Source organism: Mesoplodon mirus, assembly GCF_964341445.2.
Source record: "Mesoplodon mirus genome assembly, chromosome: 12".
NCBI lineage: Eukaryota > Metazoa > Chordata > Mammalia > Artiodactyla > Ziphiidae > Mesoplodon > Mesoplodon mirus.
In genome coordinates this window covers 74,973,198-74,987,090 of record NC_138988.1, presented here as the reverse complement: position 1 = coordinate 74,987,090, position 13,893 = coordinate 74,973,198, and the positions used below count along the sequence as shown (strand labels likewise).

Here is a 13,893-nt window from a genome sequence, read left to right as displayed (position 1 = left end):
TATTCGTCCCACTCAGTCACCCTGCCCCGAAGTCTCCCACAGGGTACCCACCTGCTCATCTGCAATGGACAAACCTCCAACAGTCCTTAAAGGAAGAGCACACCAGCCATGACGCCAAAACCCTGCACATTCCTGTCTGCAGTCCAGCTCCTACATTGCCCATTGTCCTCCACACACAGTCTAACCCCACTTTGATCTGCCTGATCTGGTACCCAAATCCAGCCACCCAGGCGAGCAGTCCTGATTACCCTTCTCTCACCAGCACCAGTAAAGATCTGAGCCTCCTTCCCTGCCCTCAGGACTTTCCATCTCTACAGGGCAAACACTTCCTGGCTGACTCAGGGGATGAAAGTTTGCTTCCCTGATCCCCGTATGAGACCATCCTCACAGCCTCAATTCCGTATATCCCTTTAGCTGGTTTGCACACCAAGGACCACATAATGATCCCATTTATATGAAATGTCCCCAGATCGGCACATCTAGAGACGGAATGTGGTTTAGTGGTTGCCTAGAGTTGGGGGGATTGGGAAGAACTGAGGAGTGACTGCTAGAAGGTACCAGGTTTCTTTTTGAGGTGTCACCAATGTTACAACATTGTGGTGATGGTCACACAATTCTGTGAATACACTAAAAACCACCGAATTGTACACGTTAAATGGATACACTGTATGGTATGTGAATGATATCTCAACAAAGCTTTTAACAGTAAAAACCAAAACCAACCAGACCAACCCACAGCTAAAGCTCAGAGCTCTCCATCTCCTCTGGCTCCTCGCTGAAGGGCAAAAGTAGCAGTTTGGAGGCTTGGGGACCAATACAGCCGTGTGGTGGACATACATTACGGTTTCTTGACTGCCCTTCACCTGAACCCCCTTCTTGTGCTTAGAAACTCCCTACCACAAACCTAGGGAGAAGGCAGAGCCCACCTCCCGCCATATGAAAGACCAGACACTTGGCTTTCCCAGCATCGCCTTTGCAGCCAGGTGACTCGACGCCTCTGCCAGGAACGCCTCAGTCTAGAGCAGAGCAGGGGGAAGTGGGGCACCTCTGGTGTCGGCACTGACATCTTCACGTCAACACTGGTTCCCAGGTAGGACTTACAGTGCTTTTAACTGCTCTATCCCCCACTCCTTTTTTGGAGCTTCTCTCCAGCCTTCTTAGTGTTTCTGTGAGCCCAGTAGTTCAATAGTCTATTTCTGCTTTTATCAGCCAGAATCGGTCCTTTGGCTTTAAACTAGGATTGACACACGTGACACTGGGGACCCTGTAGCACTGGCTCCCTCACTCCCCCTGGGACAGGCGAACTATCCTGGCAGCTAGAGGCCTCATCTAACAATCATTGGGAGAAGCGCATTTTATGCATTTCTGTCATCAGAACTATATCTTTTCCCCCATCCCAGAAGCATCAAGCAATAACAGATGTCTTAACTTCTAATTCTACCTCTTCCTTTCCCTTACAGCTGCTTTTTATTTTTTAAATTATTACTTTTTTGGCCGCGCCACACAGCACACAGGATTTTAGTTCCCCGACCAGGGGGCCCCCTGCAGTGGAAGCTGGGTCCTAAACATTGGACTGCCAGGGAATTCCCTATAGCTGCTTTTTAGATGTTAATCTTTCTAATGTTCTGTAGTTTTTGTGATTTATCTAGGTCCCCAACCCCACCGTCTGTGATTAACTGGTGTTCCTGATTCTTAGGGTTCATAAATTATCAATTATAATTCTCATCCCCTTTAACATACTCTCTCCTTCTGGAACTCTGATTGGTCTCACATCTCCTCACTCTATCCTCCGTGTTGTTTAACCTCTTTTCCTCAGTTTCCATTTCTCTCTATCCCTGGGCTCCATCTGTGTAACTTCACATCTACTTCCAGTTCATTCTCCTTCTAGGTGTGTCTAATCTGCAGCTTAACCATAAAGTTTCTAACTTCAAATAGCATATTTTTCATTAAAAATTTTTTTTATCAGTCTGGTCCTTTTTGATATTTTTTTCATCAGTCATAGCTTTTCTTTAAACGTAAGACATTTTATATTTTGTATTTTATACTTCTAACATCTCAGTCTTTGCTGGTCTGATTCTCTTGCCTGTTGTTCCTAATGACCCTTGCTTATGGGTTTTTTTTTCCCCTTGTTTGTTTTCACTGTAAGCTTAGATTCCTTGAAATTTTATCTGAAGGAATTCCTTGGGGCCTGGGTTTAAAGTACAATCCTAAAGAGAGGAATGCATTTGCTTCTGCCAGGTGCCTAAAGGCACTATCAACCTGAGATCACTTTAAACTGAATTGTCAGCTTGAGGATTTTCCAGTCCACATAGGCAATATGAATTCTCCACCCAAACAGTACTGAGAGCCAGCTGTGCTTACATATTACCTTTTTTTTTTGCGGTACGCAGGCCTCTCACTGCTGTGGCCTCTCCCGTTGCGGAGCACAGGCTCCGGACACGCAGGCTCAACGGCCATGGCTCACGGGCCCAGCCGCTCTGCGGCATGTGGGATCCTCCCGGACCGGGGCACGAACCCGTGTCCCCTGCATCAGCAGGCGGACTCTCAACCACTGCACCACCAGGGAAGCCCCATATTATCATATTTTTGTCCCCACCTTCTACCTCCCCTTGCATCCAAGACCAAAGCTAAGTAGATGAGTTGTGGGATTGGTTCCGTCTTTGAATGATCGTGTCATCTGTTCAGTTTAAATAGGAAGGGTCTCTGATCTGACTTCCCACTTTGTAGGAGCATGAGATTTATTGCCCATCCAACACGTGGCCCCTGAAATGGTAATTCTAGGCCACCCACAAAAGCAGCAGAATAAAAAGATGAGTGACACGAGTGTTTATGAACTGGCTCCTACATAAAGTCCCAGTCCCGGGAGCCACTCAGAGACTCTATGGCTTTCAGCTGGCCTCAAGGTCACTCACCAGTCCTTTTCCTTCTATACCAGAATCATTATTTTAAGGCAAGAATGGGAGGATTTGAGGGCATGATGACCCAGATCCAAGCAGAAGAAGGGTGGAATGGCAGAAGGCTGAGCTGCTCTTCTTGTCCAGCCCTCAGGCAGTCCAAGAGCCCTCTAGTCATCTCTGAGCCAGTTGGGTTCCCAGGCAGCTGTGACCCTTGCCCTTGAATGGGAAAGACCAGAACGGGCCAAGACCAAATGTGTCCCCACAGATGCGTTTCTCACTGGGGCAGTGGCAGAGCTGAGGACAGCTCCTTACTACTCTTTGCTCAAAGGGAGATGTCTTCTGTCCTTGCCTGCATTTCGGCGCCTCTTCCGACTCAAGAAGCTCTCTAGCTTCTTGCTTCGTTTCAGCTCCTTGAACTTCTCAGCTAGGACCAACTGGCGCTGCTCAGCTAGAGGACAAGGAGAAAGAAAGCTGGTAAGCAAAGGAGGAAGCCCGCTTCTTTCCCTTTCCCCAGGTCAGTAATTCTCAACCACTATGCAGGGATATGTGACCCATCTGGAGTTCACCGGCGTGTGTAAGCAAGCTGACTTCTATGAATCTACTCTTTCTCAATTCAACCAACTATGAGCTCCTTCTCTGTGCCCTACCCACATATGTGGGGGTGGGACAGAGATAAAAAGGACACTCCCTGCCCATAGTCATTAGGGATACAAGAATGGTTACAACAACTCCCTACTATTTCTACTTTCCTCCAACTTACCATGGGATCCAGCCTTCATGCCTCCCTTAGGGAGCTCATGGACCCCCAACACAGTATCCTGCCTCTATGGCCACCCAACCCCTGCTCCTGTAACTAGCCTCTATGGCCACCCAACCCCTGTTCCTGTAACTAGCCTGTCATAGCTGTGCCCCACTCACATTTCTTCAGGAAGTATGGCCGATGGCCCTGCTGGGCCTGAGCCCGCCGCTCCTGCTTCAGGGCCAGGTGCAGCTCCTGCTGCCGCTTCCGTTTCTGCTGTGCCATTTCTTGCTGCTCCTGAGGAGCAAAGATGAGATCGGTGAGACAGGTGAATAGCAGGGACTGAATCACCTCCTGCCTCGACCTGCTCTCACCTCCCTCCCCCGTATTCTGACTTACTCACCATTTGCTGAAGCAGCTGCTGCAGTTTCTCACGCTCCTCCCCTGAACGGCGCTTCTTCAGCTGCTTTTTCACAAGCTCCACGTTGGAAGATGAGTATGACAGTTAGCATTCTGTAAATGTTAGGTGAAACTCTGTGCCAAGCATTATTCTAAGAGGTTCGCATATGTTAACTCCCATAAACACTATGAGACAGGAATTATTATCTTTCTGTGATAAGGAAACTGAAGCAAAAAGAGGTTAAGTAACTTGTCAATGATCACACAGCTAGTAAATTGACGCGCCCTGCTCCCCTCTGCTTGACTCTCGGACCTGTGCTCTAGTCTCACCACTCGGAATCCCCACAGACCAATCTCACGTTACTCACATCTTTCTCTCTGGCTCGGATGTCATTTAGGAATTGATACGTTTTATCAAACACCTCAGGATTATATTCCCCTGACAGATCGTCAAAGCGGGGGTCCCGGGCTACCTTTGGAGCGAACAGAGAGAATATAAAAGAACTGTTCAGTCTCCTTTCACTGAGAAAGAGCTTACTGGCTCCTCCTCACCTTCTTACTGATGGGAACAACTTGACGCAAAAATGGCACCCGGACCTTGGCTGACATTTCCAGGGGCCTGTGGAGAAATTAAACAGGTCAAGGGAACTCCAGTCTTGTCGAAGGCCTCCCACCTGCCACCCAAGAAAGCAGACACCTACTCAAGGTCCCAGCTACCCTCCAACTCCTGGGGCAGGCCTTGCGCCTCACCTGTGTTTATCTGCAACACATGCTTTTTGGACAGGTGGTCTGGCACTTTGCTTCTTAGTGCTGTTTCCGGTTACCAATTGTTTGTACGTCTTAGTCCCCACTTGGCTCTGCAATTCTAACAGCTCCTCAAATGACATGTGAGATGTGCCTGTGAAAGGTAGGTGGGGGTGGGAGGGAACCGCAACTCAGCTCAGCATCTGCCACTGCTGCAAAGACGCCATCCCATCTTCATTCCTTAGGTAACTGATCCTTTCCAACATCCCCTTCAGACCCATCACTGAAGGTCCTGGGCAGCACACGTTGTAATGGCGCTACACTGACACCTAACTCCCCATCGGTTCCAGGTACCTGGGGCCTCACCTTGCTAAAGAAGGTGTATATGTAAGGCTCTTTTAAATCACTCCTTCACAGGTTTCCCCATAAGGACCTCTGTCTCCCTTGCTCAGCTACCATCGCCATTGTTCTGGCTCAGGATACGCTCAGCACCTCTCACCTCCATCAGTACTCTAGCCTCCTCACTGCTCTCCCAACCTCCAGTCTCACTCCTCTCAAAGCTATGCTCCCCGCTTCAGCCTGGGAGAGGCATCTGAAAACCAAAACCTGGGGAGAGGGTAAATTGGGAGATTGGGATTGACATATACACACTAGTATTGATATATATAAAATAGGTAACTAATAAGGACCTACTGTAGCGCAGGGTACTCTACTCAATACTCTATAATGACCTATATGGGAAAAGAATCTAAAAAAGAGTGGATAGGACTTCCCTGGTGGCACAGTGGTTAAGAATCCGCCTGCCAATGCAGGGAACACGGGTTTGTTCCTGGTCTGGGAAGATCCCACATGCTGCGGAGCAACTAAGTCCGTGTGCCGTAACTACTGAAGCCCGCGCTCCGCAACGAGAAGCCACCGCAATGAGAAGCCTGCGCACCGCAACAAAGAGGAGCCCCCACTCACCGCAACCAGAGAAAAGCCCACGTACAGCAACGAAGACCCAACACAGCCAAAAATAATATAAAATTAAAAAATGAGTGGATATATGTATATGTATAACTGATTCACTTTGCTGTACACCTGAAACTAACATATTGTAAATCAGCCATATTCCCAATAAAAATTTTTTTACAAAAGGAAACTACTTCAGACCTGAAGTTTTCACTTTAAGTCTTTAATAAAATAACCTTCTCTTTCCAAAACAAAAAAAGAAAAAGGCAAATCTTATCACTCCCACCTCATTTCCACATACATATCCTACACGTCATGTCACTCCAGAACTCAAAACTCCCCGATGGCTTCCATCTTGCTCAGAGGAAAAGCTCTAGGCTTTGTAATAGCCTGAAGACCCCATGTGACCTAGCCTGGGTTTTGGCTCTAATCTCATGTCCTACCATCTCCTCCTTCCTACTCCTCTCCAGTCAACTGGCCTCCAAGCAGTTCCTAAGCAGGAAGGTATGCTCCCACCTCAGTTCCTTTGCACCTGACTTTGCTTGGAACACTTACTCCAGCTGTACTGCTTGCTCCCTCACCTCCTTCAAACGGCTTCTCAAATGTCACCTACCCAGTGAGGCCTTCTGTGATTACTTAAAAACAGTAACTCCTTCCCTGCTTTCTCTTCAAAGCTCTTATCACCTTTTTCAAAAAATTTACCCTTTAAAAATCTGCAATTCCGTGTTTTATTGTCTTTTATTAATTTGCTTGGGTTTTTTTAAACCCCTAAAAGGTAAGCTTCATGAGGACAGTGTTGTGCTGCTTTATTTACTACTGTTATCTCCAGCATCTAGAACTGTGCCTGCACACAACAGATGCTCAATAATGTTGGCAAAATTTGTTGAATCCTCACCTACTAAGCCTTCCCCAACAATCCATCCCCTTTCCTGACTCTGCTGTTGAACATAACGTTTCCTCCCTGCGAAAAACCCTCTTCGCCCTTTAAAAAACTGCTCAGGATGTCCTAATCCAGGAAGCATCCTCTCTCACTCCCCACTTTCCAGTGCGTTGGGGGCGCTCCCGGTGTTTGCATCTTTCAGAGAACTGAGTCTCACGGTCACGGCGTCTCCAGGCTCCGAGCCCGCACCACACGCGGTGCCACTAGCCCCTCACCCCGCCCCCGCGGCTGCCCCTCGGCCCGGCGCCGTCCCCTCACCCTTCTGCAGGTCCCCGGGCCCCAGGCCCCCGCCGTCCCGAGCCCCGCGAGGCGACCCGGAGGCCGCCCATTCCCGGGAGTTCGCACTCAGCATCTGCTCGCACGGCGCGCCGAAGACTAATGGCGCTCCTTCCGCTCCGGCGGCCGCCGCCCCGCCCCGCTCCTTCCGGCATCTCCGGCAGGCCGAGTCCGCGAGGCTTGGTGACAATAGAGCAGATCCTGCCCACCGCCGGGCGGGCCGCTGGTGGGCGGCCGGGGAGCCCTCCCTGGGCGGAAAAGGGAGCCCACCGTAAATAACGTTGCCCCCTCCCTTTTGTCGCTTGGGCTGCACTCCGCGCCGAAGAGAGACTCCGGCCAGGCCGTGGTGGTATTTGGTTTCCTAATGCTCTTGGCTGAAAAGCCAGAACCTCAGCACCCTGGCCCCACTGCAAACTCCTGCCGTCCCTTGTCTATTCCACACAAAAGAGATCACACGTTTGGAGACTTTCAATTCATTTTTATAAAATCTGAGCTGGCTGAGAGCATCAGGGTACAGCAACAGCTCAAGGAAGGGTGGGATTATCTGCTGGTCCTCCCCTCCCCAGGTCAGGGAGAAGGAGATTTCATGCCAACAGCTGCAACTCCTCTCAGCTCCCAATCAATGCTCAGGGCTCAAGCAGCGGGAAGAGGTGGAAAGAGGGGTGGGGAGGGGAAGCTCCTGAGGCTGACACTGCTTGCTTCTCCCTCCTCCCCATTCCCTTCGCTTCCCAGCAGAGCATGGCTGACCTGGGGCAGAGCAGAGGCCCAGGAGCAGTTGGAGGGAGGTGAATGGGACAGAGCACCAAGGGGAAGGGGCCCTCGGCCCAAGGAGGAAGGGACCTAGCCCTCCCCCCTGCAGCTCCCCACTAAGTTCACAGCACAGAAAACACCTCTCCAGCAACTCCATGTGGAGGTATACCAAGTCCAGGGTCCAAAGGGGCAGGCGGGGGAGAGATGGGCAAGGGCAGTGAAGACACCAGCAGGCTCAGGAAGGGAGGCGGCAGAAACTTCCTCCTACCCATGGGAGGAGACAATGGGGCGACTGATATTGCTGTTGGTGGTCATGGCATTCAGCTCCCACCTGCAAGGCCAAAAATGACAGGCAGAAAGGACTGAAGGGGGAGCCCCCGCCCCCAAGGCCAGAATTGCTCAAACAAAGCAATGAACACACCAGTACCTTCAACTTCCTAAAGCTCCACCACCCACGGCCACCTCTTCCTTACAGCCCTATGAGGGTTAACAATCAGGCCTCCACCCACCACCAAATCCACTACCACCCACTAGTGCACCTGCAAGCTCATGTGGACTTCCTGTTTATGTTTACCTATTGATATTCTTGTGCCCAACACCTGGAGAAAAACATCTGTGTATACATCTCAATAAACGTCCCAACCTACCTTTCCTCCTCTGCTCAGATCCAACCAGGATGCCCCTCCCCCCACCAGGAATGTCGGGTTTTGCTCTCAACTCCCATCCTTTTGAGGCCCTGATTCAGCTCTCCTATCCTCCCTGAGGCCCTCCCCAGCCATCCCACCATATTAAAATTAAATTCCTCTCTTTCTGACAACTGTCATTCTACAAAGTACCTCCTTATGCCAAGGCTCTACTCTACTTGGTACTAGGCACTTGCACATGTGTTCGTCTTGGGCCAGCCTGGGATCCATCTGTCCAGCCTTGTACACTCTATCACCAAATACTGAACACACAGACCCTCAGCAAGTAAGAATTAAGCTGAACTCAATCAAGGAGAGGAAAGTGTCGCAGAATGACCCAGAAGGGCACAATTATACACAAGACAACTTTCAGTGCTTGATTTACACCTAAGAATGGAATTCAAAGGGAAGGAGCTAGGAAGGGCCTCCCTTAATTCTGGAATTAATGTGATCCAGAGGCTCCTAAACTTGTTTTTTCTCTGCAGCTAGGTTCTAAGGTTTAATCAAACTTTCTCAGCATATTAACAAAAATAACTGCATAAGCTCAGGAATTAGGAAGTGATGCCTGTGAGCTTGGTTTGAAAACTGGACATTTTTTCCACAAAACTTACCCAGCTGACAGTTTTATATTTCCTTCTAGCTCCCTCTCCACAAGTACACTACAGAACAAAATCTTCTCTCTCCTGCACACTGAGACCAAGCCAATCAGGTCACGCCTGTGCTGCCCACTCACCCTCAACCAGTCCCTCCTTTCCAACCATTCACTGTACCTGATGTCATGGGGCAAACAGGACTGGTCCAGGTTATACTGAATTACAGCCAGTTTGCACAGAGTCTTCAGACTAGGGCCTTTAAAGGAGGAGTGGGGGAAAGGGAGATGGTCAAAGCCGAGGAAAGGGTCCAGTCCTGGATATCACCACCCAAAGACAGGGACCCTGACGGCAAAAGCATTTAGAGAATAAGCGTACTTACTAAAGTCCAAAATGTGTAAGTCAGAATGATCTATGAGGTCAAATTCATCTCCCAGGCCTTCCTCAGGAGACGGACTATAGGGATCAAAAGAGAGATGAAGGAAGGAGTGAAGACCACCCACGAGACCCTCTCGCTCAAATGTCTCCCATGTTAGTCACAGGCTTAGGCCCTTCCTGGAAGCCTCCCCTCTCTCCTCCTAACCTGGTACCCCCAAAGAGGACAATCTTGTCACCAACAATACAGCAGCACTGGCGCCGGCGGGGACATGGCCCCTTCCCCTTCGGTTCAATCTTTTTCCAGGTAAACGACACTAAAGAGAAGTTTAAATGGAGGTTCAACACCTGCTAGCCCAGAAATCCTCTCCACCCCCGCCCCTCACCCACTCAGGATTATTCTTTTCTTTTCCACGCCCCCTCAATTGCTCCCTGTCCCTCCCTTAGGGCCAGTGCTCTTTACCAGGGTTAAACTTCCAGAGGTCATGGAAGTGCCGGTTCAGCCTTGCATTATAGCCACCAAAAATGTACAGCTCCCCATTGTAGCCAACTGGAAGGAGAGAGGAATGTCAAGAATGTAGGGGCAATGGGGGGACGGGGACTCGGCAGGGACCTAACAGACACTCACAGGCTGAGTGGCTCCGGCGCCCCTCGGGCAGCACTGGGGTGGGTGGACAGTCCAGCCAGGCCTCAGTCCTCGTGTCAAAGACACGGATACGGTTGCAGTAAATCTCATTGTTGGAATGGAATGGCCCGAAACGGTCTGCACGGCCCCCAAAGACATACATGTGCCTGCCCAGCATTGTGGCCGAGTGGAAGTCCCTCCAGCGCGCAGGGTTGCCCTGGGCAGGAGCAGAGACGGGAGGGGGAGGGGTCAGCTTTCACTGTTTGAGCTCCCTATGGTTCCTTAAGTCGAGGGTGGGGATCTGGGAGAGAGGAAGAAGGGCCAACCTTTGTACAGATCAGGGTCCATGTCATGGTGCTGGTATCCAGCTTGTGAATGTCATTGGAAAAGCAGTCCGCCTGACAAGGAAGGGAAAGGAAGTGAAGGAAGGAATAAAAGAGAGGAGCAGGGGTCACTCTCTGACCCTCCGTCCCTCCCACCTCAGAACCTGCAGGCAAACCAAAGCCTCCCATTCCATTACTTTCAATTCCCCTTCCTCCTTCTCATTCCCACCCTAGGGAAACCTCTAGTTTCTTCCCAGACCTACCAGCTGCTCGTAGCCCCCGAAAATGTACATGGTCTTGCCCAGGACACAAGCCGAATGTCCATCCCGGGCCCCAGGAACTGTTCCTGCCACTCGGGGTGTGGACCATTTGTGAGTATCTGAAGGAGGGGAGAGGGTAGTCCCAGTAAGCAAGCAGGTGCTCCCTCCTCGACTCTGGGGCGCCTTATTCCCAGCCCCCCTCAGCCCACACCTTTCCCAGCCCCACAAGGCACCATTTGGCAGAACACAGCCTCCAGAGACTCATACTCACTGACGTCAAAGGCATAGAGCACATTGCAGGCCCCTTCGGTGTCATTCCGCCCGCCCCAAAGGAAGACTGTGTCGTCGATGAGGACAGTGGAGTGTCCATACCGCATGTAGGGTACCACGGGAACCTGTCCGCGGGTGGCGGGCCTCACTGGGGGCAGCTTTGTCCAACGCAAGGACACTGTGGGCACAGCTCTGCTCAGCCCTGGGAACCTCCCTTCAGGCCGTCCACAATTTCCCAAACCACATGTTAGTCTCCTCCACTCCCTCTGGCTGTGGGGGCCACCATCAAACCTCACTCAGCCACCCACTGCCCTCCCTGATGTGGGCACCCAGGGATGGTCCCTGAGTTAGCTTACCTGCATTGAAAATGTGCACATCAATCTGACGCAGCGTCTCATAGTCTTCACCCGAGCAGTAACCCCCGAAGGAGTACACCCGGTGTCCGACAGCCACTGCAGCATGGTTCACCCTGCGGGGCCCGCCCTCCAGGTGCACCGTCCACCGTAACATCCCCTGGGCCACTGGTTACAGCAACATGCCCCCCCGGCACGGCCTGCTGCCTTCGCTACCTGCACACAAGTTAGGGCCACGGGCTCCTCAGGCAAAGCCTTTGCCTGGCTCAACTCTGCCCAGGACTAGCCTTGCCTCTAAGTGTCACCCTGGTGGCCCTCCCACACCACCCCTCCGCAGCTCAGGTGGCTGGCTCTGCCCCAGGGGAGCTGCTGAGGTCAGGAAGCTAGCCCTGGCCCTGTGTTCTCCAACAGCAAAGGGTGGGGCCACTCTGACCTGACTGCCAGCTCAGACTGCCGATCAAGGGCTCAACGTGGTCGTCCCCTACTCATGGCGGCCGCACCCTGTCACTGGCCTGGCCCAAGCTCCAAGCCCCCTTCAAAGGTCCGTGAGTTCTCTCGTCTTTCTGACTCTGCTCTGCCTACTGCCACCTCTCTAAGAATCTCCGTGCTCTTTGAGGTGGGGAGAGGGATCTCAAAATACTCAGAGCTATTAATAGCCCAGCCAACCCCAGACAGTCCACTGAAAGCTGGCATGAGTGCCTCCAAGCAGAAAAGCTTTTAGGCTTTTAGAGTGGAACAGTTCCTCTATCCAGGACGGGGTGGGATTGATCCTGGACAGGGACCTCCATGGATGATCAGCCCCTCATAGGGGGCTCTTGTCAAGCAGAGCTGTGGTCATTGGGGTCACCCAGGGCTCCTCACAGGCATGAGGAGTTCCTTTGACAGCTGTGCCTGGCATGCTGCCAAGAACTTAAGCCAGAAAGGTATGTGTGTGCTGGGGATTGAGGGGGTAGGGTTTTCTCCTCGTGCCACTTGCCCAACCTAGCCATTGTGGTAGAGAACAAGCTATTTCCAGCAGCTCTTCTCCCACTTGGGTCTCTGAAAGGGGACAGGGGTGGGGGTGTGCACTGGAAAGGGAAAGGAAAGCAAAATGCCCTTGGGCAGGACAAGAAAAAGACCCAGGCATGAGAGAACATGGTCTCTTAAAGACAACCCGCTAACCTAGTGATAATGGGTACATCTGAAGGCTCTGTCAGGCAAATCCTGCAGCTGGCACTGCCTGCTCTGGCAGCACCTGCTGGGTTTGGGTAGATCATCTGCTCCCTGTTCAAGAAGCCCTGGCAGAAGGGAAAAAAAAAAAAAAAAAAAAAAGAAGCCCTGGCAGAAGGGAAAAAAAAAAAAAAAAAAAAAGAAGCCCTGGCAGAAGGAAGAGCCAGGCAGAATCTCAGGCACAGAAAAAGCTCAAGTAAGGGAGGCCCCTCGCAAGAAAGACACACGGGTTTCCGCTGGCTTGCCAGCCCTCCTGCCCCTGCCCAACCTCCCTCAACCCCCAACCCCATGCTTTAAATAGCCACTCTGCCAAACCTGAAATAGCCCCTCAGGAAACCACTCTCACTTCATTACTCCTGTCCTCAATCCAAAAGCTCTTGGATCTGGGCTTGTAAGGACAGATAGGAAGGAGGTTGAAGAGCTTAAGAACTGGAGTCCATCTTCCCTCATAGCTTCCACTCCCCACTTCAGCTATATCAAGGTAAAGCAAAGAACTCAGAGGACAAGAGAGAAGCAATTCCATCCAAAGGTGGAGAAAAAACCTTAGCTTCTCCTCCAAAAAAAAAAAAAAACAACTCAAGCTCGTGGAGAACAAGCCCCCAGGGTCTCAGGGGCTCCTCTTATCCCTGGGTCTCTCCCATCCTCCATCACTGCCGCATTCTCAAGCTTCTTCAATTCCCTTCATGTACCTACCCCGCTTCCTATTCTCTTGCAATTTTCACTCCCCGTTTCTGGCCCTTCTTGATCTCCTGAGAGCTTTGCCGTTTTCTCCTTCTTCCTTCTCCCACAACTCCAAGCTCCACCCCGACAGCCCTCCATTTTCCCTCTTCCCCTAAGGGAAAAAAAGCTAATATCCATTGACCCTTTTCCGCCAGAGATATTCCTCCCTGTATGTGACGCTACCCCTGTCGTCTCCCAGTCATCCCAACCTCCCCTCCCGCACAACTCCAGACACCCCCCGCCCTTTTCTTCCATTATCCTCAGCTTCCCTGTTCTCCTCACAACCCGATCTTCTTTCCAATTTCCTTTAGTGCCTCCTCCGGCTACCAGGTCTCCCCCACTGGTTTCCTCACCATCCTCCCGGAGCCCTTCTTTCCCCATTAACACTTTCCTTTCCCATCATCCCCCTAGCTCCCTCCCCACCCCCACCTCTTCACTCTCAGGCCCCTCCCCCACGACTCCAGCGCTAAGCATGGGCGTCCCCAGCCCCTATAATTCTCCTTGTCCCTCAACCCACCCCGGGCTACCTGCCAGGCCGGGCCGGGGCGGGGCCGCGGGTCCTCACGCTGCCTGCAGCCTAGAACCCCGTTGCACGCCAACCGACGACTCGGTCCCCAACGAGATAAACACAACCAGGCTCTATCCTTCCGGCGGGCAGCTGTCTGCGCACATGCAGTCAGAGCTAAGTGCCCGAAGCCTATCGGGACTTGTAGTTCACGGGGCTCCGGAGGGACGTCAGGGGCTGAAGAGTGGGCAGGAGCCTGAGGAGATTCTGGGCATGTGCCCAGA

The 13,893-nt window shown here is 51.7% G+C and overlaps 2 protein-coding genes across 3 annotated transcripts; both read right to left on the bottom strand.

Annotated features, from left to right (window-relative positions):
* Positions 1 to 2,720: 2,720 nt before the first annotated feature.
* On the bottom strand, positions 2,721 to 7,063 carry RRP36 (ribosomal RNA processing 36). The gene is made up of 7 exons (XM_082638199.1): positions 6,929 to 7,063; positions 4,786 to 4,933; positions 4,588 to 4,654; positions 4,404 to 4,508; positions 4,040 to 4,114; positions 3,816 to 3,933; positions 2,721 to 3,345 (listed from the first exon to the last, which is right to left on the bottom strand). The coding sequence occupies exons 1-7, from the start codon at positions 7,020 to 7,022 to the stop codon at positions 3,209 to 3,211; spliced, it is 744 nt and encodes a 247-aa protein (XP_082494325.1). The 5' UTR covers positions 7,023 to 7,063; the 3' UTR covers positions 2,721 to 3,208.
* A 346-nt stretch (positions 7,064 to 7,409) lies between these two features.
* Positions 7,410 to 13,777, bottom strand: KLHDC3 (kelch domain containing 3). Of its 2 annotated transcripts, none has more exons than XM_082638197.1 (11): positions 13,632 to 13,777; positions 11,179 to 11,391; positions 10,824 to 11,000; positions 10,556 to 10,671; positions 10,296 to 10,367; positions 9,973 to 10,186; positions 9,808 to 9,894; positions 9,553 to 9,661; positions 9,352 to 9,425; positions 9,150 to 9,228; positions 7,410 to 7,960 (listed from the first exon to the last, which is right to left on the bottom strand). In XM_082638197.1, exons 2-11 carry the CDS (start codon positions 11,330 to 11,332, stop codon positions 7,819 to 7,821), a joined length of 1,224 nt encoding a protein of 407 aa, XP_082494323.1. In that variant the 5' UTR covers positions 11,333 to 11,391; positions 13,632 to 13,777; the 3' UTR covers positions 7,410 to 7,818. The 2 variants fall into 2 exon arrangements, with proteins under 2 accessions (XP_082494323.1, XP_082494324.1); XM_082638198.1 differs by having other exon boundaries at positions 7,817 to 8,027.
* Positions 13,778 to 13,893: the final 116 nt, after the last annotated feature.

Coding starts and splice junctions, on each gene's coding strand:
- RRP36 (XM_082638199.1), bottom strand. CDS start 7,022: ATGCTGAGTGCGAACTCCCGGGAATGGGCGGCCTCCGGGTCGCCTCGC. Junction 4,934..6,928: donor GCCCGGGGACCTGCAGAAGG/GTGAGGGGACGG, acceptor TACCTTTCACAG/GCACATCTCACATGTCATTT. Junction 4,655..4,785: donor TGTGTTGCAGATAAACACAG/GTGAGGCGCAAG, acceptor ATTTCTCCACAG/GCCCCTGGAAATGTCAGCCA.
- KLHDC3 (XM_082638197.1), bottom strand. CDS start 11,332: ATGTTACGGTGGACGGTGCACCTGGAGGGCGGGCCCCGCAGGGTGAAC. Junction 10,368..10,555: donor TCGGGGGCTACGAGCAGCTG/GTAGGTCTGGGA, acceptor CTTCCTTGTCAG/GCGGACTGCTTTTCCAATGA. Junction 7,961..9,149: donor TGTTTGCCCCATGACATCAG/GTACAGTGAATG, acceptor TCCCATGGGTAG/GAGGAAGTTTCTGCCGCCTC.